Here is a 27,978-nt window from a genome sequence, read left to right on the forward strand (position 1 = left end):
AATTCAGTGAATAGTTTCTCAACTGACCGCCATCCATGAGAAGAGGACGCTAAAATCATCTCCGAATTTTCAGGTCGGTATGGCAGTCAGATTGGGCCACGAAAGTCCATAAGGTGAAAGGTCTACTCGTATACCTCGACTGTGACTCAACGTTCCCAGAGTCACCGTCTATGAAAGCAGAGCGCGCTATTCATTTTCAGGTGGTCGGTATTTTAACTCGTCAGATACAAACTTCCATTGATTTTCAAGTCCTTCGTACATTATGTTAAAAACAGAGCCTAATAATAAAATTGTAAGAACTTACAATACTCTTGTCATTTTTTAATTTTATTTAAGATACCCAGTCGAATTAGACAAAAAGATATGTGGATTACTTGGTCACTGGAGTAAATACTGAATATAGTGACCAATGTTTCAAATTTCTCTATTGCCTTTAAGAAGCACTATTACAAGATCGAAACGTTGCTTCTCCATAATATTAAATCATCTAATCAGTTCGTACGATGTCTTAATTAAATAATATTTAATCTATCATGTATTCTCCACCGTTGCTTCCGACCTCTTTTCAACACTCTGGTAACTTTTTAAATTCGCATTTAAAAAATTGACGATTTTTAACTGAAACTAATTTTCAATTAATTTTTCAATTAGACCAAAAATTCAGATACAGTTTCGTTTTTTATTATAGCTGAAAGTCTGTTGGTTCATTCTTTTATTTTTTTAACTTTTTATTTGTCTTGAATCAAATGGTGTTTCAAACATACTACACTCTATTGTTAGCGAGGCTAAAAGAGATGCATTGCACTCGATATGGTAGCAGTTTGTTCCCGAATGTATCAGGAATTTTGGTCATCGACCGGCCATCCGCTTTACCGAAAAGTATAGGCTACGTCGACGGGTGTCGAAGCACAGGTGACCAGAGGTTTCGAAGAGGGGAAATCCATCGGTGCACGCCTCAGGGAACACGATGGGCTGAATTTAACTCCGACAACCGTACGTTTTGTGGTGTTCTGTGTACGGTTAGTGCTCACGCCGCAGAACGAACACCAGGCACCGATCTCCGCGCGGTTGTCTCGGCTCTGCCTTCAGTTCGCTGTCGTGAGCACACCTGAACAGGTGACTCGATCGTTCGATAAACCTCACAGTCGACGTATCATCCTCGATCAATAAACATCTCCACTTTCGATCTGTATGCTACTACTATTTACAACGCTTAGAAATTTCGATTACTCGCTGTAAACGCAATTTAAAGTCTCAGTCGATACCTCGTAGCACCCTTAACATTCAAATTTTAAGTTCAAATTCAGTCGCCACGGTGATTACTACGAAAAGAAACTTTGATATCTGAATTCCCAAATACTAATTATGCTGAAAGAAAAACGAAGCAAATTTTGGCTTACCGTAATTTAGAATCGATTATTAATTCTTTCAAATATAAATATCGCTTGAAAGAGGTCTTAGAGTTTTAATTGCACCTCGGATCAGCTCGAAATTCGCGGTACCCGTAAACAAAGTGAAGTGGGTGATCGACTAGCGTGGGTAAAATGAAGTTTATTGCCGCGAACGAATATTCCGTGTAACGCCGAGAGCTCACCTGGGTAGGTGAACATGCTCGTGTGCTCTGCAGTTTATCAGTAACGTGCTGACAGTCCGCGCGGAGCCACGGAACGAGTATGTTCGAATAAAATCTCGCGTCTCACGTGTGTCTTATGATACTTGGCAAATTGTCTTTGATAAATCTCTACCGAGTAATTTAAATATTCGGTAAATGCGTTTTCGCCATATTAGTGGGAGTGAAACGAATCGTGACATTTGGACCGAGTGACGTGTTGTCGGTGGAAGTATACGAAGAATAATCTATTGCACGGTGATATTAAATACTTAACTATAAAAGAACAGATTGAATTAAGACGTTGAAAAGTGCGGTAAAAAATGAGAAATCAATATGCATTAGTGGGAGATAAAAATTACGAAAAATAAAATAATATGAAGAATTGAAGAATCTTCATGGAAGAAGTGAGTATGGATAGATCGTTAATCAAAGTTCATTTTGCAAAAGTTTCCGGAACTCGTCTGTAATTTTTAGAAACTTAGACAGCGCTTTGGAATTCTGACAGCAACTAACAACACGTCCATCGCGTGGAATGTGTTTCTACGAATCCTGTCAGCGTGAAATTTCGCGAACTTATTCAAATGCAATTCGAACTCGTCGCGTCGAATTAGTGCTCGAATATCGTTTGACAGCGAGCTTGGAAGCTTCTGATAGATACATTTCCACGAAAAGTTGCGTGATAGTTTATTGTAGTACTGCTTTCGACGTTCGAATCGAAAGGTATGAAGTTTATAGTATGAAAGTTAAATTATAAAAGAAATTTTAATGAATAATAAACACTGGAGAAATTACGTTTGAAGATTTTTTACTTTCTAATATGTAATCAAGAGTATCATAGTAAGAAATTTCTGGAAGAGTTACGAAATTCTTTCTATGGAAAAACACGTTTTATAATCCCCTAGTCACGTTTTGACTATTATGGTAGACTTCCTCTAAACTGGTCCTTATGGAACCGGTCTACTAAACGAATGACAAAAGAAATAAAAATAAAAAATTCTAAGGAAACATTGTTAGATTTTCTATTAATTATCGACATTTGGCAAAATTTGATACAGTATAGAAGATAGATAATTTCGTTTTGCAAAAAGTGAACAAAATTCAAAAACTTGCGTCTCGTTGCTATAGCGGAACGAGCAAAATCCATTATTAATTAACATATTACATTAACTACCGTATATTGCAAAACCTCATAAGTAATGTCCAATTAATCTGATATGTATTGTATTTAATAAGAATTAAAAAAACCCATTCCTTTATAAAAACATAAAAATTCCTAACAAAATAGTGATTCAACAACCTTTATCTTAGATACAATTGCTTCCTGCACTTGATTAATAAATGCACATTTGATAAAACATAAGAAAACAGGTTTAAAAATTCAGTTAACGGTAATATCTGAAAGTTGTGAATTTTCGAAGCATAATATAAAGATCGTTCTATTTAAAATTAATGTTATTCGTCCTGAGAAAAGGGTTGCTAGATACGCCTCGATGAGTAGCTTCTCCAACGATCTACAAACTTTTTATTAGTTTCTTTATTAGGATACCATCTGTCCTCATAAAAGAATATCTTTTAAATTCTTCTTACAATATAATACACGCCTATAATAAACTCCAATTTTGAAATACATCGTCATTCGTGGTGAAAACTGAACTAATATAGAAAAAACAAAAGTAAACAAAATGCTAACTGATAGAAAAGAATATCCTCTATACGTATAAAAATAATATTATCTCATATATAATTTAAATATGGACTAATTAAAAAATATGAAAAAATTTGTATTAGAAAATGAAAATGAATTTAAAATACTTATAAGTATATTTATTAAAGATAATGAAGCTATTAAAAATCATGAACTGATAGTTACCAAATAAAATTATACATTTTTCTATTGCTTTTATTTAGTGAGTGAAATTGTGGAATAAAATAAAGTAAATGTGGAACATTTTTTAACACATAGAAAATAAAATCATTTTTAATGCAAATTATAAATTCAATACTGTTAAATAGGATCATTCTATATTACAATTGCAGTTGTTAAATCTATAACGATACTCATAAATATCTTTGAATAATATTTGAGCAAAATTTAATTGTATCGATCAGGGAAATAACCATGTACAGTAGAATATGTTGCGTGGAATGCATAAGAAAAATTCTTCCGATCACCGTAAAATAAAAATTGCAATACATAATGGATGTGTCGATACTGCAGACACTGATTGCGATTACCAGTGTCCTCAATTTCTTTAATAATTAACTGCTAATAATCGTGACGCAATCTCGAATGCTGTGTAAGGATGTCATTGTAATCATTTTTCGCCTGTGCCACATAACACAATAACATTACGAAATCACATTTCTCTTTTTCATTCGCGATAAAAAAATTGTGAGAGCGCTATAGAATTATTTTTGCTAGAGTTTTGTTTCGTACGAGAATTCGTTCTCACAAAGAGCACCTCGTTTCACAGAATTATACAATTACTCCAGTTTTATCTTAGCACTAATTTTAGATTGAAAACAATGATGTTTACTAATGTGTATCGTCGTAATCGACATGTATGATAAATTTTAAAAAGTATGTAAGTTGTTTTGAATTAAATGTCAATTTCTGTTTGATTTTAATAGAGATAAAATATTGAATTTATTTATTACTTGCAAGTATATAAAATTAATTTATCAGGCAAATCATTTATAAATTTATGTAATACAATATGAAATGTGTATCTGCATGCAAGCGTATGCACATTTCGCAGTAAGTAAAGTGCCGCGGGTCTTCTAGAAGTGTGTAAGACGATCGGTGCTATGGAGATCATGCAATTGATACTTTGAGAGCATGGGTGAATGGATTATGCAGTCGCTCACACTGAAAATCGCCCAACATTCTCGTTTACTCAGTGTAACTCGCGTTTCTAAATACTTTGGAAAAATTCTGTTTATGTTATTACACGATACAATATAGAAATAAACAGTTTTGTCAAATAATAAAAACAGCATAATTTTTAAAGATACATGTAAAAGGAACTCCAAGAAATTTTGCATTCACTTATGTGTATTTCCAAAATTTAAATGGTAATTGAAAAATACTGAATGTTTATGTATCCTATACTTTTATTCAATGGATCACGAAACATTTATGGATGAATGTGTTTTAGTGCGATTTACTTTCCCTCGACGTCGTTCCATACGTTAATTATATCACACTTCCAATTTAAAATAATTCTTTTACATTAAAAAAAAAATAAGTTTAACAATTTTAACTTCAATCAATGTTTTCATCAAGATACTATTTATGCGAAAGTATTATCCTATAGTGAAATTCACTCGTAATGAATGACTACTTGTAAGGAGTGAAAAGATTATGAAAATATGATAAAAATGATTATTCTCTTGCTTAAACCCTAAATGACTATCTTCTTCATAATATCTAATTGAAATACAAGTTATTTTGGAATAATATATTTGACGTTGATGTACAATAGGGATGATTCTTCTAGATTACTTCTCCAAGAAAAGAAAGGAATTAATCTGAATTATTCATTATTTTAAATATTTATACCCGGAACTTGAACTTCAAGAATCCGCATATTGTGTATAAATTTTCCAAGTTACACCTCGTACTTCAAGCGAGCAACCATTACGAGCAAACGCAACAATACATGTACATAAATACATTGTAGTGCAAAAGTTTGAGATCGTTTGTTCCGCAAGGACGAAACTTTAATCTTTGAAAAAATAGATTTCTAATGACTGTTACTAGTCAGTATTAAATAACAATCTACCGCTTCTAATAATTTATATAATTTGTTACAAGCTTGTGTATACTTTCAAAATTCCATATAAAAGTACACATTAGCCATTCCTTTCTTAATTTCTTATTTACTTGTTAGAAGCAATGGTCTCCGACGAGGTCTCTGTTTTCTGACACTCGATTAATAAATCGCGAATCTTGTAACCGATTTGAAACTTTTAAACGGTAAGAGAATAATCGAGGTGGCGGAATAAGCGAAGATTCTGATCTAATGAAGATTCCGACGCGAAGAAAAACGATATCCTTAACTGTACAGCGGCATGAAAATGGAAATTTCTGAAGTCAGTTGGCACGAGCACAAATAATTATCATCGTAAATGGCAAGTTATCGTTGATGCATGTGCATCGCGTTAGGCGAACGGCCGTGCGTGTATGCCAGGGACGACGTGGAAGGAGTCCGTCACGCAACGATTTTCAGTATGGGGTGGGCAGGATAGCAGACGGTGGCATGGGGTGTGTCAATACCCCGTGCGGTGTTATCATTCGGAAGCATGCATGGCAGGTGTAGGAAGTGACGTCACGCACCTCAGAGTATCCCCGTTCGAAACACGACCTTACTGTCTATTTTCGTCGGACCACCATGCATAAAAACTTCCTCTGTTCTACCCATGTGAAACGTAACAAAGGATATCCTTGCCTTCTCCGGCTAACAACACAGGTGTACTATAATTACGAAAGTATTTGGACGGAAAATAAAACGAAAATTCCTGATCTCTTTTTCCTTTCGTCGTAGATAATCTAATTAAACTTTCGTAATAGTTTCGGTAAACTCTTGTGATAAAATACATCTTCGAATCGAAGACTTAATTTCCCGTCGGATCAAAGTTTGTTCGTAGTACAACGAATCCTTGACATTGAATTTGCAGAAGTTTGAAGAAGAACTAGCCAAACCGGATACGAATGCGCTGAAAAATTACTTTTCATCGATATATGTATATATTTCTTATGTTTCTACTGAGAAGCGTCAGTGGAATTAGGTCGGTTCTTAAAACTTCATATCGATTTATCAGTTCGGTAAACTAAAGCGCGATTCTTAACGGACGGCTCCATCGTTCGGTTCTCGATCGTACTCGAATAATAAACAATGTAAAGAATCTACGTGGAAACTTAGGTGGGGATAAATTTCTATCGATTTCGATATTATCCTTTTCTTCCTCAAGAGAAATCAGAAAGCTACATTGTACGTACACGATTTTTCTGTGAAAGAGTTTTAATGAAAAAAAGTAACTGTACAATATAATGGGCGTACTCTCGCCCCAGTTGTTACGTTACCCTTTTGGGGCCATCTGAAAACAGCGAACCTTCAGAATGGTCTCCTCTTTAACAGACTTAAAAGTCAAGAGCGTGGCCGACACACTCTGTTGGCAAGAAGAACACCACTGGGCATACAACTCCAAGTGTTTCCAAAGTGTCGTAGTATCCGAAAGAAACATCTCCACACGTGCATTCAAACCTACTATTACCTTAATCGTTTGTTGCATAGTTTGGTGACACTTCGTTGTTGCCACACGCTTGCTTGCAACGACTTTTTGCCATGTAGAATTAAGCCTACGGTAACCTTGACACAGAATTTAAATTAGGTACTACAGAAAGCGAGATTTATACGAACAGTGAACGTTTGACAACTATAGCAGTTTATTTTTACTCATAGAAAGATCTCCCCTGGGAAAGTTGTACTGTAACTTTAATTCTCTTTTTAATTCGAGTCTTAATATTTTTATAATCTAAGAAATGAAGCGTTAGTATTTCTAAAATGACGTTTATACTACTATTTTAGATGCACAATCATGAAACAAATAACTCTATCACAGACAGAAGATAATATAGATTTAAAATAGCGAATCATGAACGAATTAAACCAACAATAAAAATTCAACTGTTCGATCGAATGAATCGGTACGCGTCGATATCGTTGGTGTTTAGTGTTCTCTGTCTACGCTCCCTTAGACGTAATTATCGCGCGATAGCATTTGCAACAAGAAAGGTGGTCGACTGTGAACCGTAATTTGAAAAAAGAGCTGGTCATCTCGGTCACGACTTCTTCCGTAATCTAGATGCTCTTGAAGATTGAATTAATGATGTTTTGTAATCTCGCTTAACTATCTGGTTTCCGGGCATCGGCCTTGCAGACCACTGACCACGGCCGGATGCTCTTGTCTACAAAGAGCGAGAATGAATAACCACCGAGAAGAAGCCGGCGAACAAGGCTTTAATGATGTCGGTGCAGTTTCCTACGGGCAGGTACTATTATCAGAAAAATGAATAATGCTTTTCGTAATTCGAAGAATTTAAAACTGTTATTTGAAGATACTTCAATAGCCTGTAGCGCTACTAATTACTCGGATAACAAACCAATCAATTACACAGGATGTTATAAATTACGCGTTACAACTCGAACGGAACTGATTATCCCAGAGAAAATAAATCGAAAATGTACAATGAAATTACTTTTGCATGCGCCTTCCTTTCCCCAGATAGTCGTTTCGTTAGCAATTGTATAAATCTTCGACTCTGCGTATATTTTTAACTCGTTTCCATAAATTGCCAGGCACCGTGTTTCTTCATTCTCGATTATTCAGATTGCAATTTCAAAGAAATCAGTTTCATTCCTGGTCCAATAAACATAGCAATGCATGATGTGAAGTAGAGCTGTCTGCGGTTGATCGTTCCCGATCGCAGAAAACATCAACAATCGTTGAGATGATCTTCGTAAACGCAAAAAACGAAACAATAATCTGTAATTGCATTCGTTGCAAAATGACTGTTTAAAGAATTTCAACCGTGCGAAACTTCAATACAGCTTTTATGGTGGATCTAAATTTACGTTATAGTATATCAGAAAGTTCTGAACACAAGTTTCGCTTTTACTTACATTACAAATGAAACAATAGTAGTAACTCTGTTTCCCAAGCTCTTCTATATAATCTTTTGCATCACAAATGAAAGTAATTTCGTCGAGACTGCAAGTAAAATAATCGCTAGTAACGTTATGTCATAGTCTTTGGAGAAGAAATCTGTTTTAGTCCAATCGAACCTTTTCAGATATTTATAGTTATTCCCCTTAAATAAGGCACATATAATTCTCATTTTCAAATTTATACAACAGATTTATATAAATTTAAATACCACATTATTAACCATTTATAATTCATTTTTAGGAATTAATGTCACGGTATGTTGTAATAAATATTACTCTCAGAAAAGATCGCTGTAATACATTACGTATTCTATCTGCAGAGAAAATTGACGAGATATTTTCACTATAAACAAGTCATTATCGTTAGATCTAAACACGCTATGTTTGAAAATACCAATAATCAACAATTTGTTCGTAAAATGAGAATAAATTTCTTTAAGCAGCAAAGTTGACCCGTGACAATTATCTCCGTAACTGTTACGTTTAATTTGACAATTGAGGAACAGATGTCGAGGTGCTTTCTCTCTGCCACGACGTGCTCCTCGTTCAATGTCAAGATTGTCAAGCGCTACGGGCGACCATAAGGACAATTAACCAAAGTGAAAGCTCGCCGGAAGTCATAGTTGGTTTCCCACGATGTCGGTATTATACCACATAACCGTAATACAAGCGTGAAAAATAAAACGAATTCTCGTCGTCTGAGAAGCCGTAATAACACGAATCATTGACTGCGTGTTCGTTGAATTTTCATTAGGTACGATTTTCTCTGGAAATTCTTCTTTCACTTCGACTTCGTTCGTCGACGCTTCGCTCGATTAGAATTCTTTAAATTCGTTACCCAAATTCGTTTAACTTTTTCTGACTGTTTTTGTCGAAACGGCTACAACTGCGATGCAAATGTACGTTTGTTTTGAACCAATCGTGAAGCAAATTACTTTGAAAATTGCTCTGTAATCTGTACCTAACTAAAGCACTTTCTAATGTCAAACATTTATTTCTACTACGAGATATAAAGATATTAAGGAAACAATAACATTGTATTCATTCACAAATTATTTAAAAATTGAGGGAAAAGATTTTTACAGTTTCAGGAGTTTTCTTTAAATTGTCACAATTATTATAATAGCTACAGAGCAAACAGAAAAACGTCACAATTATTACCAGCACTCAATTTTGAATATTGTTCTATTACAAAAATTTTATAAATCTGATATTTTATTATTAAACTACTTAAAATGGAACAATAATCATTTTGGTTCTAATTCTGAATTTTAATTATTGTAATTATATACTAACGTTATTCCCATATTTTTTAAATGTATTATACTCCAACTATTAGATGTTAACAGTTTGAAAGCCTGTGAATTTCTCATTTACTGACTTTAATTAAGATAAAAATTAAGAAATATTAACTGATATACGTTGGCGTTACATGAAATATTGCCAATTAAGAGACAAATTGTATTTTATTACTACAGCTGAATGAACTTCACACAGAGTGTTAGTATTAATTATACGTTAACGTAATTGAACAGACGATTCATAAGTAAAAAAACCATTAGACTAAAAGGAAACCAAGCGAGGTGCTAACGGGATGCGAAAGTCATTATTGGCCCATTAGTATGCTATCGATAATAGGCTACCATTATCAAGAATAATTGACGGAATATATATTTTTAATATTTAAATGAGCCCAATCTGCATGAGAAAAGGTTTCTACTTGATTAACACTACAAAGTATTAAATTTGATACTGGATTAAAATTAAATATTAAATTTACTTTCTTTAAATTCGTCTGTGTCAAAACTCAATAAAAGTCAAATTAATTTCATATTCGACAAGCTGTTATACGAAATTGTAATTACATTCGTTTCAATTGAATAACTTATTCATACATAAATTACATATATTTCTCCCAGCCCATCAGAAAACCAGGAACCATGAAATGTAAATTTTATAAAGTCCATTGAGCCTAAAAATAGTGAACGTTTCATTTGCAGACTTTAAAAAAAATTGAAAGCCAAATGGTGTTTAATATTTGTCTCACTCTGCATACTTTCGCTCAAAATATAGCAAGAGAAAATATTTAAAAAAAAATTGTAACCAAGAAGCCAATTAACGAATATCGTATAGTCTTTCGTAGAAGAAGCGATTGTTTCAAACCATAATAGAAGCTATCAATAGGAATAATATGTGTACGTATAACCCAGTGAAAAATGTAAATCGAATACTATTACGTGACAGTGATTCCGTGAAGTAGAAGGGAAAGTTAATAGCGCGAGCGCTAATTAAAACGCTTTACATCGCACGAAGGTAACTGTAGAAAACCCTAGTGATCCACGGACGAATTTTCTCTATTCTGGAGAAATCCGGTCGCGTGCCGCGAGAAAATCCATAACCTTTTTCTTTCCGTAACCGGTTTATTCGTACTTTCCTTCTGCCCGAGTTACCTTTACAGTGGGGTGCAATGCGCTTTGGCTGGGTTCCCGATCTTCCCCCCGTGTTTTCTCCTCGCTGCCAATTACGGCGTTCCGAGAAGACGTGGCTCTAATGTTGCACGGTTGGACTAATTATCTTTGGGCTTCCCGACCGAGGTCTCGTTACAATGCTTCAAAGACGATCTCGACGAGAAAAATCACACGTCAGCGAATTATTACGAGCGTGAAAGTGACACATGTGCGAAAGTGCCGCATAGCAAGACATAATAATTCATTTGAATCCTCTTACTTATGAAAATCTCCGTGAAAAAATATTCGATTCATTTTCGTGCTTCTGGAACTTGAAACCCTTCGACAGATTGATCGTAGAAGAATTAGTTTTGTATCCATATTTAAAATATCAATTATTTCCTCCTCGAAATATGATAATCATAATGATTATTTAAAGAAACATTTAACTTTGAGACTGATATTAAGTTTTAATATTTTAATTTTGTCATGGATTGTAAGGAATTTATCTTAAATAATATTCTTTTTGTTAAACAAATTTTTTGTTAATTATTTTAAAACTTTTGTTGCCAGTAATCAAATTCCATTAAATTAATTAATAATCAAATTATAATGTTTCTAATACAAAGATTATAATACTTGTCTTATTCACTATGAAATGGCGTTGATTCTCATTAATATTACTCGAAGATTACTATAATTATTAATGAATAAGAACTTTCTAATTGAATACACGTGAGAGTTCTTAACTTTAACCAATTTTCTTTAATTTTCTTCGTCACATGGACATGACTTCAATTTATAACGTATTTAATAGAGCGTACATAACGGGTTTTTTTTTAGTCCACAAGTATTGTACCTATTTAGAGATTTATTTCTGTATAAAGAGAAACTATGTTCGACTAAGTAGAATGATTTTGGATTTGGAATACAGTATGCAATTAATCGATCTTTCTCATTCCAGGATCAAAGACGCCCAATCGTAAACAACCATTCGGTGGGGGATAGTAATAATCATGTCAATTAAGGGATGCTTGTCACCAAGATGACCTCCACGAAACCAATCATCACGTCTTCGTGGCTGTTACGATCTTATAAGAGGCGCAGATTTAAGTCTGAATGGCTCGCATTCGTATTCATCTGCCTTCTGACAAGCTGCTCGGCCAGAAACAATCCACCACGTTTTCTCATCGACGGCCAAACGGAAATTATTCTCAGATTGAAGGAAGGCCCTGAGACACCAGTCGGTAAGAATAAAACATACAAAAGTACATAAATTTTGTGGCTTTTGTTACTCGTTTACTCAATTTTTACGTTTGTCTACAAGTATCATTATTAAAAAAATAAATTACAAAATTATTTCAACAAGAATGCTTTTTCTATCGCCGATTAATTGAACAGTAAAAAAATTCATTGAATGAAAAATGTTAATTTATCATACAGTTAACCTAACTAATCCAACTGGCTCTAATACAATACTGATATCTTTGTTAACAAATCAGCAAAATATTAGGTTCAAATGGTATTCATTTTCTCTAAAAGCCGGTCAAGAAAGCAGATTTTCAACGCAAAGGAAAAACTTATACACGAGTGAAATTATTAATGAATATATATGAAGTTATTTTAAGCACTTTCTCACCATTTTGAGATTTTACATTCGCCAAATATTACATAAAATTAAATTTAGTATGCTTTCTTCCGAGATAATTCGAAACAACTTTCCAAACACAAACGTATATTACACTCGGTACAATAATGATTGATTTTCGATGCTGAAAAATAATTATTAGTTTTCTTTTAGAATGTACCACGCTTTTGTTCCCCGATTTTTTATTTTTCGAACTACAAAATGTATTATCGAGTGATGTGAGCGATCCATTTAACTCAAAAACAATGCAACCACGAAGTGTTAATATAAATTCCAATCTCAAATGGAATCATTATTTCAAATCTCGTACGAACAACACGTAACTTTTTGTCCGACATTCTCTTTTTCGTTACACATATCCAACAATCTACGCGAAAATGTTAAAGAATACAGTTTCTAAAAGTGTGAATTACAGTTTATTAATAATCATAAGTTACAAGATATGAATTACATTTAATTGATTCTTTCCTTATAACATGTACATATATTTTGACGATCTTTATCGTTATTTTACACAATGTGAACATCTTGAACAAGTTCTATTTTTTCAAGAACTTATTTCTCATAGATACTAATTGAACGTAATTCATAATTTGTAAATGTGACTTAAATTTATTAATAAAATGTAACTGTTACTTCTCTAAAACCCATTGCTTAATATTTTGTGCAGATTGTAAACCATACAGACTAACAAAAAGATTGGAGTAATAATGTACATTTAGTTGCAATCGGAAGCCGTAAATTTGTTACTAAATTTGATATATCATACTTCGAGAAACGTTAGAGAAGCGGTGCACGATATTTATCGTTCTCGGTTAGTTGAGGAACAAATGTTGCAACGAACACACGCAACAAGTATAAAATTAACAACGTGAGATAATTTAGAATTGGAACGTTCATAAATGTTGCGTTGGTATTATTTTCTAGATCTGACCTGGATCGATATAATATAATTAGTTTACGAATTAATTATGTATTTCGAATTAAAGATACGCTAAGGAAATTACTAGATGAAACGTTCAAATTATTCAACGCATTTGTATAAAAGATCAAGTCTGAAATAAAAGAGAAAAAGACAAATTTTCTCCTTACGTGCATTTCAACAAGTTCTTTTAATTATAAACTTCAATTAATTTGCGGTAGGCACGAACTTTTTAATTGTTAATTGCAACTACTTCTAAGCTATGCTGAGAGTACATAGTCTCTTCATAAATTTTATGAATAAAATTCATAACATTACAATGTTAGAATAACATTCTGCTGTTCGTTAACTTAAATGCAAAAATTTGGTAATTCTGTCAGTATGAAGCAAATATTATATTAGTTTGCAGAACGAAAATCCATTATTCTCCGTGAGATCTTCCATTTAATAAATACAAATATTCCTTAACAATTCGCGAACGTTATTGTTAAAATTCCAAAGAACGAATATTATCGAGAAATCATCTACGATCAGTAAGAAAGAAATATTTCACGATATACCATTGCAACCACTGTTCGTCAGGATTTAAGAATTGGCGATTAGGAGATACACTAGCAATTTATTAAAAGAAAGATAATTCCCAGGTTGTAACGTGGTCGTAACTCTACCTCCACAATGATCTAGTGGGAGTATTGTACGAAGAAATAGCTGAAATTTATTCTTGGGAATTTGGAGTTAAGACGTTAACAAAAGTTCAGCGAGGAATGTTATCAAACGTTGTAAAATTCCTTGGCACTTCCTTGTTCTATGGAAAACAATGGTCTTCGTGTAAGATCCTGCATTTATGAATGGGATTCAAAGCGTCCCTAAACATCTTGAGTCGAGGAACTCAAGAAATCACAAAACGTTTAAATTCTTTTGTTGTTAAATGACGTTTGTCAAAAGTTCCTTGTTTGAACAAGTTTAATTTTAGGCTGTTTAAAATATGAGACAGACTGATATTGCAGGGTGCAAGGAAGATCAGTTCCAAGTAGAAATCTAAGTTGTATCAGATTAGAAAATTGGTATAACATTTGTAGAAGGTCTACGAATAAGCAAAAAAAGACTAGATCACGTCCATACTCTTCTTAATTACGGTACACTGGGTCAAAATGATTCTTATCCTTCTAAGAGAAAGTTATCAGCTTAGGTACCAATCAAGGTACTACCCGAAGAAGACAAAGTCTTGATTGATGGCGGAGCTTGTGACTTTCTCTTAGAAGGGTAAAACTCAACTTTACCTACGTTTCTCTTAACCCAGGACTAATCTTAATTTCTCTCTAGAATATTAAAGAAGCTAAGCATAAAATGTTACTTATTCAAGCATTGGTTCTTTTGACGTTCTAACCAGCCGTTTCTATTCAATTTTATATTAATTTTAAGGGTGTTTCGACAATCGAAGCGTGAATTTCATACTTTAACAAGCAAGATTTCATGATTTTCTCTTATACAGTTTAATTCTAAGTTTCAGTCAATCATGACAACATTTAACTCGCTATATTATTAATAATAGATAAGAAAAGAACTTGAAAAGTTCATGTTCGTCCTATGAAAGAAAAAACAAATAACTGTGACAAAAGTTTAGCTTTGTATGTTTAGCAGTTTGAGGTAAAAAAATTCCCAGTGATCCAAGTATTGACCTAAAAAGCCCTTAAGGCGTTTCATCCTTCACGTACACGTGAACGTACCTCTAGTTTCCATACCTGTACACAGTCTAATCAACGCTTCTGCGCATTTAAATTAATTACGCCCTTTATTCGCTGACGCATCGCGTTGCCATTCGTGCCGACTGGTTTCTGTTGCAGGCAGTTTAATTTACAGGCTTCGTGGCGTCGATCCTGACGGTGACAGCCTGACGTTCGGTGTTAGAGATCAACCTGGCAGTGACGTGATTCGGGTCGAGAAATTCAGCTCAAACGAGGCCAATATTTACCTGAACAAATTGCTGGACAGAGAGGTAAGTCCTCCTAAAGATGGATGATCTGTTTCGTCGCGATGGTCCCGCTTGACCGCCCGCGATACCAATCTCGCGAAATTGCTTCAAATAGTACTCTGAATGTTTCGTTTCCTTACTCTATAATTTGACAACAAGAGAAAAACTTGCGTATTTTGAACAGGGAAAGGCACTCGAAACGTTCTTCTGTGTTCCTTCCGTCCTAAGTGAAAGTTTCAAGGATGCTCAAACGTCACCGATACTTTTTAAACGGAATAATATACTTATTTGTCCTTTAACGAAAGTATGATTCTATACAATTTTAATCACAACCAAAAGAATAAAATCAAATTGCTTGAGAAAATAGGTCACGAAGTTCGACAATTTAACATACAGATAGACTCCGTAGATAATGTTTTCATTAATAGCTAACATTTGAATCAGCGCCATTAGTATTGTTCTAAATGTATTCGGTTACAACATACCATAATGCTTAGGTACACGTTAATTGTTAATTTCCATATCCATCGTGTTTCTTTTAATTCCAGAATAATCACGTTTCTGAAGAAACGCTCGTGCGTAGAAAAGAACGTGCCATTGTTTCTTCAAACAATGCTGCATTCCTTTGTGCAATAGTAATTATAATTAAAAGCAAGTTAAGACAATCGATGATATGCCTTAAACAGAAAAAGTGGTTGGCGGTGCATTTCATTAAATCGTAAGAAAAGCCAGAAAGCAGCTTTTACCTTGACTTGTTTTACACGAGACCCGGGAGAAGAAAATAATTTCTACGGTTTATTTCTCCGGTATTGTGTTTCTTTTACATCTCGCACGAGTGATCATCGATTCTCGAAAAATCTTCTACGCAAAGAGCGTTCGATCATGATAACAACAGTGTCGAACGTATTAAAGAGAAACTCAGGGACGTGTAACCGAGCAAGAGAAGCATGCAAATAGTGATCTGGGATGGATTTATTCGTAGAAGTCATTATTTTGTCATCATCGTCTCCTTTACGTGACCGTTAGCATCGAAGTTAATTTCCTGTTAAAGGATACACCGTGCCTCAAAATTACTAGTTTGATGCTTCGTGTATCGTGACAAAGATTATTGGGATGGTTTTATAAAATCGAGACGACGATACGATTTCCTGAGCGACGATAGTTCCATGCACGCAACCTAGATTTTCTAATCGTACGATCATCTTAACTCATTTTTTTTAAACATTGATTTACTTTGCTTATAAAGTTTCATTAATCGACAGGTGGTACGGTTCGTCTTCTTTCGATCACAGAATGTAGTACAATTTTAATTTATCAGAAATTACCCTCTGGCTTTAACTCCTGATTGTGTACAAACTCTTAAAATAACAAAGATTCGTATGTCAAATCAATTTTGATATTAAAATCTGCGAACAGTTAGTACAGTAGAATCTCGATTATTGCAATAATCAATGAAAAAAATAGTGGCCACTCGTTTATTTGTGCTACTTACTCCTTTTCAGTAACACGTATATAATACTGTAATACAAAAAGGGAACACCAAGATTATTTTGAACAAAGTGACAAGATCTTAAAGATCACTTTTGGTCACAGTAGTACCAGACTTCTGTAATGATTACTAACATAATAACCGAATGGGGAATAAATTTGTCGTCGATAGAAAAAGTATTTACGAATTAATCGATTCGATTTCCTCAGGCCAGGGACGAATACGCGTTGGTATTGACTTTGACGGATGGAAGGCTCGGCGAGGGAAATTTCCTCACGCAAAGTTTATTGCTACTGGTAGAAGACGTTAACGACAATGTGCCAATCTTTCGATCGCATCCAACGTCTTTGACGATACGAGAAGATTCTGGGCCAGGTATTTTGACGACGGTCGAGGCAAACGATGCGGATTTGGGAGTACACGGACAGGTAGTTTATTACCTGCAGGAACTGGACGGGGATAATGACGTGTTCAGCATCGCGACTGTCAATGGAAAAGGTGTCATCCGTCTGGTCGGTCGTTTGGATTATGAAAGGAAATATTTGTACCAGTTGAGAATTTTAGCGATCGATCGAGCAATAAACGAAAAGGTTTGTCTCTAGCATTCCAGAGTTGTTTAATTCTTTAAAGAATTATCTATTAAAATTTCCCGCTTTGAATATAAGGGTACTGTTTACATTCTATTCAAGATAGAACCCCCATACAAAAGTTACGTTTGTGATAGAAAAGAACCTTGTACCGGTACGATACACGTGCGTCTGAGTACGATAAACGCGTTCGGAATAAATTAGCATCACATTCAAGTGTTTGAGAATTAATTTTTTAACGAGGATAATTAAAATGAATTACAGACTATTTGGGGATAAAAATCTGAGGAAATGTCTGTCAATTTATCTCCAAATCTGCTCGTAATTATTTCAGGTAAATACAGGAACAACCGCGATACTCGTTAAGGTTCAAGACGTCGAGGATCAACCGCCTGAATTCATAACCATGACGCCTGTTGCCAGGATCAGTGAAAATGCCCGGATAGGCACGTCCGTTCTACAAGGTCCGCCTAATCACTACTACTGAAAACTACACATGTCATTTAACCCTGGAATACCATAGTGTAGTGAAATATTGCGTTCCCCATTCATCATTGTCACCGTTTTATTTGCAATTTCCATAGACTGTGTTTATGGCCTAAGTGTCAATACTCAATTGCTAATAAAATAATAGTTTTCGACCGTTTAAACTCTATTTTTAATTATTTTCATGGCTTAAATATACAGTTTCTACTTTTTTCATTGAAAACTTTTATTTTAGCTCGACGAATAAAATCGTTAAAAATAAATTAAATTTTCAAACGTTTTGCAGTACGAGCAGTAGACGGCGACAAGGGAGTAAACAATAAAGTGACTTACAGCATCACCCGAGGGCCGAGATACTTATTCGATATAGACGCGACTTCCGGTCTGGTGTTCACCAGGGCGCAACTTGATAGAGAAGCGGAAGAAAATGCGGAAGGCGCCTTTGTCTTGGAAATCACCGTGAAGGAAGTGTCGAAAATAATACCTGCGCCGTCGGTCTCCACCGAAGTTACTATCATTCTTACGGACGTTAACGATGAGACTCCGAAGTTCCGAAGTACGCGATACCGTGCTGAGATAAATGAAAATGCACCGCACAATACACCGGTTAATTTCATCGGAGATGCGATACCGGAAGTTTACGATCACGACTTGGTGAGAAACGAACGTTAAAGAATTTCACGGGACGTTTGTAAAACTTGTAAGAAACATTTATGGAGCACAAAGTTCCATCAATATCCGTCAATGTGATAATATAATTATTGCCATTACACGAATTATTAATTTAGAATAATCCAATGAAACTGGACGCTTTATATTTCTGCTTAGTATTAGAATTGTGGTTTAAACAAGTGCAGTTTTTTGTACGAGGAACAATTTTTCAGGGATCAAATGGTACTTTTAGAATATTCATCGAAGGTGACGACGGAATGTTCGACGTGACGCCATTTAGAGGAATCAACGAAGCTCCTTTTCTGATACGCGTCAAGAATTCTAGCAAATTGGATTTTGAAACGAAAAGAGGTATTGAAATCTTTAAGCAACGCCAAATAAAGACTAGTTAAGAGTAAAATAACACTTTTTCTTTAATCATGATTCAATCATCACCGACATCTGACTTTTCTTTGCAAAATCATTTCAAACTATACATATGATTTTAATTTTAATTTTATATTTTCAGAGATAAATTTTACGTTAATCGCCAAGGAAGTAGTGTCAGTGGCACCAAAATACAGCATGGTTCCAGTGACTGTATTCATAAAAGATCAAAATGACAATTATCCGGAATTCACCGAAAACTCGTACGAGGTATCGATTCCAGAAAATTGCGCTGCAGGAACCACAGTGGCGTGGGTTCAAGCATTGGACGAGGATAGTGGCAATTTTGGAACTCGTGGAATCAGATACACGTATTTGGGAGGCAGTATTGCCCATGCGTAAGCTAACGAATTGGAAATACTACATGATTTGAGAATAGTGCAAATTTTATTCGAAACAGAAACACTAAGTTTTTTTAATTGTAGACTATCAATGGATCCTTTGACTGGTGTGATCACAGTTAAAATAGCGGGTTCGAGTTTTGATCGAGAATTAGTGGCTCGACATTACTTAACTATCGAGGCAAGAGACGATCTGGGCAAAGGTAATCAAAACACGGTCCAATTAATTGTGAATATTAATGACGTCAACGATAACGCCCCTGTGTTTCTGCAAAACAAATACGAGGCTGTGCTTTTGGAAAACGAAGATCATTTTGAATCGCCATTGATCGTCGAAGCCTTCGACATCGATTTAAATGGTTTGTATTCCACTCGATTATTTACTAAATTGTAATTATAAAAATATATTTCTGTATTAGTCATCTTGATTCTAAGAAAAGTGGCTGGTAAACTATCGGTACATTGTGTTTTCTCGTTACAGTTCGTTATTAAATAAGTTTTAAATTTATCACAACAACTACTTTTATCAAGAATGAAATATGAGTGTTCTAAAACGGTCGAGAAAGTATGAAGATTAATTTTACTGAACTTTTTCTAGGTACTAAGAACAGCGAAGTGATCTATGCTATAGTTGCTGGTGAATTTTCACGGAACTTTAGCATCGATCCAAAGCGAGGTATAATCATTCCAACGACACCTTTGGATTATGAAGCATTGCCTATAAGTCAAGGACACAAAGAGACATCCGTACGTCCGCTAAGACTGACAGTACGAGCTAGAGACGCGGGCACACCGAGTTTGAGCTCCAACGCACCATTAATAATTTATTTAAAGGATATTAACGATAACGCGCCTGCCTTCGAGAGAACATTATACAAAAGAAGCATTCCTGAAGACTTGGCTGGTGGTACCAGCATAGTTCAGGTAATATTAGAAGAAAATTATAATTTTATGCGCAACTGGTGTAGTAAAATATTGCTATCATTAATCCTTTGAGGTCGTATGCCTGCTGTCAGCCAGTAAAATGCTTTTATCGTTCCGGTCGTATGTCTACTCTCAACCATCGTAGCTAAAATCGTTTCGATCGTATATACACTTCAAAAATTCATAGGATTTGATTAGATTTTACAATTTTTGTTACAAGTGTAATTACACCACTTTTGCTGCATAAAATATTTAATAAAGTGTGCACGTAGCGATAGAAAAATATAACATATCATTTTTGTTATCGAATAGAACTGAATATTATTGTGTTAAATGTATGTAAAGTCTAAAAGAACAGTAATGAATTTTGTTTATAAAATTTATTCTAACATTAAAGAGCAGATATCTTTCTATAAAAAAAAAGGTGGGCTTGTATAATGTCTTTGTTGTCCTTTTTTACGAGCATCTATGTAAAATTTCCATAGGCGTGGTTCTTAAATAATAATTTATGGCTTATCATCTTGGCTACCCGCTGTGTTTTCGAGAGTCACTATACTTGTTCTGCCGGGCATAGATTATGGGTCGTAGGTAACGCGGAGTTCCAGGAAGTGATCATAACTCTACGACAGCTAACGAGACAAAAAACCAAGACAATTATAGAGGCAAGACTGTACAAGATGATCCATAAATGTAAAACGATAATTCACAAAGCGAATATATGTATATATTCAAAACAACTTAAAAATGTTATATGAACATAGGTCATAAATAGTCTCCAAATTATACGTCAAACCTACATATATTAAATGTTAAATCTTTAATATTGTATTTAATATTATGTTTTGTACGTATTTTTATTTTATTAAATTTATTAGTACCTTGTATTCTTTGTTATATCAAAAAATGCATTTGTTGAAACGTACAACGTTTTAAGGAAGACATTAGATTGATATATTTCTATCATTTAATTTCTTCCTTATTTTTTTTCAATGAAATCCCACTCTTCTAGTAAAAAAATTCGTTTTACAAATGGGAGAAACATTTTAGCCTTCGAAACAACGAAAACAACCACCCATGTCAGTTAAAATCATCCAACATCATTTTAATAATTAGTAGAGTAACAGAAGATCCTTGTTGCAGGTTAAAGCTTGGGACAAAGATCTATCATCACCAAACAACAAATTAGTTTACAGAATTCAAAGTGGTGCAGGCGACAAGTTCGTCATTAGCCCGGAGACAGGCGTGATTAGGGTCGCTCCTGGCTCTAATTTAGATCCGGACCTCACCTCGCCGAAAACTACGAGATACAGTTTGAATGTTCTCGCGATAGACAGTGGAACAGAAATTCAAAGAACAGCTGAAGTTCTTGTCAATATCACTATTGTAGACGTTAACAATAAACCACCGATTTTCATTGAACCCGGTACAGTTACTATTCGTGAAAACACTCAGGTATGTATGCACGCTAATTGTGCACTTTATGTGCTATAATACTCCAATCTAACATAAATATGAAATCTAAATAACGTACAAGCAATTATAATCGTGTAATAATCTGTTAAGAGCATAATGTTTCTGTTGACTACTGTGTTTAACTCTTCTTTGTTTTGCTTATTTGATCTTCGTATTTGAATAAATAATCATTTATTTATCAGGTTGGAGCGTATGTGCACCGTGTTATTGCCAATGATCCAGACATAGCACCGATTCTGCGATATCGCATCGATCCAAACTCATCCGAGGCAAGGAACGAAGAAGGAACGTTAATTAAAATTCAAGAATACGATTATTTGTCAGCGTTAGAATTAAACGCACTCGATGGCTTGCTACGAGTAGTCAAACTGATTGACAGAGAAAGAGTGGAAACGATACGATTGGGTCTTGTCGTCGAAGATTTAGCAGCCATTAAAGGTGTACAAACTGCATTCGGTTAGTAAGAAATGTTTTCGATAGAAAATAATTATTTTTTTGTTTTCTGTTTAATATTTCATGATACTATCTACTTTATGACTATTTGATCCAATGATAGTGCAACGTCATTATGTCCCTCTTTATAATACGACTCATCAAGATTTGAAACCTATTCCCCTTCATATATTACATTTTCATTCATAATTTATGCAAAACACAGAATTAAAAATGATATAAGCGAGGTAATGAACTCAATTGAAAAAATAATGAAACTTAAAGAATTTTAAGGTATATAACATGATCTAAAATAAGAATGTATAAGTTATCGATGACCACGACTTTAGCTGTTAATACGTCCTTAAATAAAATAAAATAAAAAAATAATTACAATAGAATAAATGTACAATAAAATGATTTTGATATAAATTTTAGCTACGCTGAACATCATAATCGAGGATGAAAATGATAACAATCCGAGATTCCGAAGGCCATTTTACAGACGGTCGGTGACGGAGAACAGCAAAAATGGTGTTAATATTGCCAACATTGTGGCTGATGACGCCGATAAAAATCGTAGCATTACGTATTCTTTAGAGAGTCCAAAGGAATTGGCAGATTTAGTACATCTTGATTCTGAAACTGGGGAAATGGTTGTCGCAAATAAAATTGATCGGGAGCAATATTCCTGGCTTAATCTAACCGTCAGAGCCACTGATTCAGGAATACCGCCAAGGTAAAATCAATTTTTTAATAGCCAGTCTTTCGATTTGTTAAAACGTACATCCATGAAAACACAGTTTAAAATTACAGCAATATTCTTAAATTTTACATCAATTTATTAAAATATACCGCATATCACGCAACTACTATTTAAATTTATCAGAAAAAATATAATCGGTACAGAAAAGGAAAATCTAAAGCAACATTTCTGTTATTATGAACAAATTCCATTTACAGATCAAGTCTCTCAGACGTATATGTTCAAGTATTGGATGAAAATGACAACAATCCATATTTTGTGACTGATATTACTAATTTAACTGTCATGGAAAATGCTAAGATTGGCACAGAGATTGCTGTTATTCAAGCTAAAGATCCTGATAGTGGTGACTATGGAAAAATCACGTATTTACTGGATAGAATGTCGTCTCAAGTAAGAAATAGAATTATTATTTATCATTAAACTTTTTTCCACTGAAATTCTAATAAATTCTAAAAACTAACGTAAACAGTAACAATTTAATCTTGCGGAGACACCTTTGTTTTTTAACCAATTAAAATGTTTTAAAAATTCTGAAAAAATTCAGGCATTATCTCTGACATCTTAAGAATGTACTACAATGATAATATTGGTCAAATTGTTTATTATTTTTTATGTATGCAAACGTAAACAAAAGAGTGCAGAAAATTAATTTTTATTTAAAATCAACCTTGCTTATAAAAAGTGTGTCCACACAGGATTAAATAAATTATTAAATAAAGTGAGAAATCGTTTTTTGGTACAGGGAACTTTCGCTATTCATCCTGAATGTGGTGCTCTAACTGTAGCTGATTCTATCGATTGGGAAACTAAACAAAATTATATTCTAGTCATAGAGGCGTGGGATAACTATCAATTCGGTTACACAGCTGGAGAATCGAGAAACGCCTTCAAACAAATCCAGTAAGTTAAATTGTTTGTATGATTTGAGACAGAAAATATTACTCTGGAAAGATAAATTGTCATAATTTCTATACTACGAATTAAACCAAAATAGCTTGATCAACTACGATGCCAATTTTAAAACGATTCCTGTTTTGTTTGAAGATAAAAAAAATGACAAAGGAAAGAGTCGTATGATATAAACAAATTTATCCTGTTCAGTGTTTTCATAAGTGCAACGATGCATTTTATTGTACATTAGTATTCTAATTCTACAATTTCTAATTTAGAATATTGAAATGTCATTTTTTAGTGTTAAATACATTAAGAAATGAATTGAACAAAAAGTAAAAATCACATTTTTAAAGAGTCACAGTAACAGATGTTAATGACAATCCACCGAAAATGGACATACCTGCAACATGCATCACTATATCGGAGTTCCATGACGTCAAAGACTTAATTTTTGTAATTAAAGCGAAAGACGTCGACGATCCAACGACTCCCAATGGTCGCGTGAAAATTAGAATCCTTTCTGGAAACGAACTAGGTTTGTGCAAACAATTTTGTACAACAGCAGCTACATTACCTTATACATTAACTATCGCGAAGCTTCGTATCTACAGAAACTGCAAATGAATAATATAAATTTATTTATGCTCTAGGTTTATTCATCTTAGAGCAGAAGGATTATTGGACCGCGAATCTAAAAGCGGCTCATTCGCTTCGAGGGAAATTCGGAAATTATTCATTGCATTTGGAAGTACGAGATCTTGGTAGTCCCGCTAACAAAGACACGTCAATTCTAAATGTCTGCGTCACAGATTACAACGATAATCCACCAATGTTTATTAGTCCGCAACATAACACAACGATCCGAGTACCAGAGGTGATTATTGACCATTTATGCCTAAATTAGCCAGAAATAAGTAAACTACAATCTGTATTCGTATTATTACAAATGAAATAATTTACAGAACGTAACAGTTGGAACGCAAATTATTCAAATTGAAGCCCATGATGCTGACACTGGTCCTAACGGTGATGTTCATTACCGCCTGAAACAAGATTTGGCTGGCCATTGGAGAACTTTTCACATCGACGATAGAACCGGAATTATTTCATTGAAACTTCCACTGGATAGGGAAATTCAAAAATTATACGAGGTACTTTAAACGCACAAGAATAAAATGTGAATAGAAGTATTGAACTAATATCTCTTTGTGCCTAAAAATCTTTTCTATCTAACATTTCTCCCATAAAACAACATACACTCAACGAAACTATAATTCGTACGCAGATCAGAGTGGAAGCATACGATCTAGGTACTCCGACCCCTCTAAGTTCGGATCTAGATCTAATAATTTACGTTCGAAACATCAACGACTACGAGCCACAATTTTTGGTGGATATTTTCAATACTAACTTCACGGAAGAACAACTTCCCGGATCGGAAATGGTTGTACTTCCGCAGACTGTGGATAGAGACGAAGTCGACGATCTCGACGATCCCCCTGCACAAGTCTGTTACTTTATAGTCAACGGAAACGAAGATGGTTTATTCGCCCTCGATATTTTCAAACACGAATTGAGCGTGAGTTTTAATAAATATAAAAAAAACGATACGTAGAGAAGTACTTACTCTGAAGAATTTAATGATAAATATATACATTTTAATGTTTAAAATTTATTTAAAGCTAGGATCACTGGAATCTATATTTTATTTTGGTAAATATTTTCAGACCGCCAAATTGTTGGATAGAGAACAACAGCAGCAGCACTTGTTAATTATAAAAGCGACGGAAGACTGCAGTACAATTCCAGCGAACGAGAGTTTTTACGACGAAACTACCGACGATACTACTTTAAAAGTCATTATAGACGTAATCGATGTGAACGATAATCCACCGAAGTTTGTTAGTAAAATATTCACGGGAGGCGTTACCACAGAAGCTGACTTTGGCACGCAGTTTATGCAAGTACAGGTAAAACATTATTTTTACAAAGTTATTTCTAAAAAGAATGAATATCAAGCACTAGTAACTAAATTGTTAACACTCTTGACATCAATAACATTTCAATAAGATTTTAAATATAATAAAAGTGACTAGAAATGTAATTTGCTATCAATATATACTTCGAATTTTATTTATAATTGACTGGTATAAATAATTTGAATACAATATATATTTTGAAAATAATTTATATCAGCTGTATCAAATAATAAAATTCGTATGACTGTTTTAGGCGATCGATCTAGATGCAGGCGAGAATGCAGTAATTAATTATTACCAAATTGGCAAAATGCACATGACTTTAACTGAGGGGCTGGACGATATTCAATTACAACCTTTTCTCGTTAATAAACTCACTGGAGTAGTGAGTTTAAATTTTGATCCCCAAAGAGGAATGAAAGGATACTTTGATTTTATGGTACGTTGAATCGATTTTAATAAAATACACTAATATTATTTAATAATATATAGCCAAAAGATAAATTTAATCAATTCAAACAGGTAATAGCCAACGATACGCACGGTTTGCAAGATTCAGCAAGAGTATTTATATATTTGTTACGAGAGGACCAAAGAGTTCGTTTCGTGCTGCGACAGCATCCACCGGAAATTCGGAATCGAATAGAAACGTTCAGAGAGTAAATATGAAAAATTAAATTTATAAAATTGTCAACTGAATTTAAATGGGAACGCATAATTAATTATTATCATTATTTGCTCACAATTAATAATTCGAACTTTCAGGACACTGGGCAACGTGACCGGCGCGATAGTCAATATCGACGAATATAAAATCCACGAGAATCACGACGGTTCGGTCGATCGGACAAAAACGGACTTGTACTTGCATCTAGTAAATCGCCGTGACAACTCCATCCTCGAAGTGTCCGAGGTTCTCGAATTAGTCGACAGAAATATTGAGAAGCTCGATAGTTTGTTCAAGGAATTCAACGTTCTCGACACGCAAGCGGCGCAGTATCAGCCAATTGTTCAGTACGAGCAAGCAGGGACGACTTTTTGGCTACTGACTTTGACCCTGTTTCTTGGAGCTTTGCTAATTTTGTGCATAGCATTGTGCCTTTCGCAGAGGGCCTCGTTTCGAAGGCAATTGAAAGCAGCGAACGCTTCTCCTTTCGGTAAGTGTTAAGCATACTGTTCAAAATTTTGGTAACAGAATAAAACCTATCGCTTCCAAATAGATTTTGTTCGTGATGAATTCAAATTCGTCTATTAACGCAAGATTGTGAGACAAAACTGTGCTTAAAATGACAATTAAAACTGTAAATTGTACCAAAAGATGAACAAATTTCGAACGATGAAATAGAACACGCAATTATTCGAATTTATAATCGGTGAATACCGTTTTTCTTTCAAGGTACTTCGGATGCAGAATTTATCAGAGGACCAGGACGCGTTCCTAACACGAATAAACATAGCGTGGAAGGTTCTAATCCAATATGGATGCATGCTTACGAGAATGAGTGGTTCAAAAGCGACGAATCCGTGAGTCACACGTCCGAGAGGGATTCTCTTGATGAGAATGCACTGAACAACGAAGAATTGATGAACGAAGTAAACACAAACCAAAGACACGAAGATAAACCATATTATATCGAGCCAAGAGTCTCATCTATTTCAAGGTAAACACGTTTTCCTTCACAAATGATTTGACGAATCTTAAAAGTGTTCTATGATGAATAACAAAAAATATTATTTCAGCCTAGAAAGCCTCGCGAACATTGCAAACATTCCAAACAACTTCCATCGAAACTCGTCGCTACATCGAACACACAACACGATTGTCAATCCTTTAGGCAAGAAAATCGAAACGACAGAACTGTAATCCAGAAAGGATGGGCAACACTTCCAACAAATACATTTCTTTAAGTGCTAATATCCGTACACTCGTAAGAGAACTGTAAATTTAGAAGTGATCGTGTAAATAGTCACACATCGTACAAACGATAGAAATATTTAATATTTATTTTATAATAAATTTAAATATCATTAAATATTATATAATATCAGAATTTTATTATCTATAACTCATGCTCTACATCGAATATGAAATAAAGCCAAATGATTATTCCAACGAATCTTGTTTTTAGATGCGTAAAAAATTGACTACGGTCGATGTATCAAACAATTGCATA

The 27,978-nt window shown here is 34.3% G+C and overlaps 1 protein-coding gene across 1 annotated transcript; it reads left to right on the forward strand.

Annotated features, from left to right (window-relative positions):
* Positions 1-1,694: 1,694 nt before the first annotated feature.
* Positions 1,695-27,978, forward strand: LOC143345930 (cadherin-23-like). Its single transcript, XM_076773554.1, has 25 exons — positions 1,695-2,016; positions 11,755-12,037; positions 15,205-15,356; positions 17,031-17,411; positions 17,743-17,872; positions 18,181-18,548; positions 18,779-18,917; positions 19,075-19,330; positions 19,418-19,692; positions 19,932-20,257; positions 21,398-21,709; positions 21,913-22,186; positions 22,601-22,901; positions 23,126-23,321; positions 23,674-23,831; positions 24,179-24,360; positions 24,476-24,699; positions 24,788-24,976; positions 25,111-25,404; positions 25,553-25,795; positions 26,058-26,243; positions 26,327-26,463; positions 26,570-26,961; positions 27,201-27,465; positions 27,545-27,978. Exons 2-25 carry the CDS (start codon positions 11,821-11,823, stop codon positions 27,666-27,668), a joined length of 5,721 nt encoding a protein of 1,906 aa, XP_076629669.1. The 5' UTR covers positions 1,695-2,016; positions 11,755-11,820; the 3' UTR covers positions 27,669-27,978.

Source organism: Colletes latitarsis, chromosome 9, assembly GCF_051014445.1.
Source record: "Colletes latitarsis isolate SP2378_abdomen chromosome 9, iyColLati1, whole genome shotgun sequence".
Lineage (NCBI taxonomy): Eukaryota > Metazoa > Arthropoda > Insecta > Hymenoptera > Colletidae > Colletes > Colletes latitarsis.

What these genes read in the sequence shown, in the direction of transcription:
- LOC143345930 (XM_076773554.1), top strand. Translation starts at nt 11,821, where the DNA reads ATGCTTGTCACCAAGATGACCTCCACGAAACCAATCATCACGTCTTCG. An exon ending in GATTCAGGAATACCGCCAAG is followed by an intron (nt 22,902 to 23,125) that starts GTAAAATCAATT and finishes TTCCATTTACAG; the next exon opens with ATCAAGTCTCTCAGACGTAT. An exon ending in AAGGATACTTTGATTTTATG is followed by an intron (nt 26,244 to 26,326) that starts GTACGTTGAATC and finishes CAATTCAAACAG; the next exon opens with GTAATAGCCAACGATACGCA.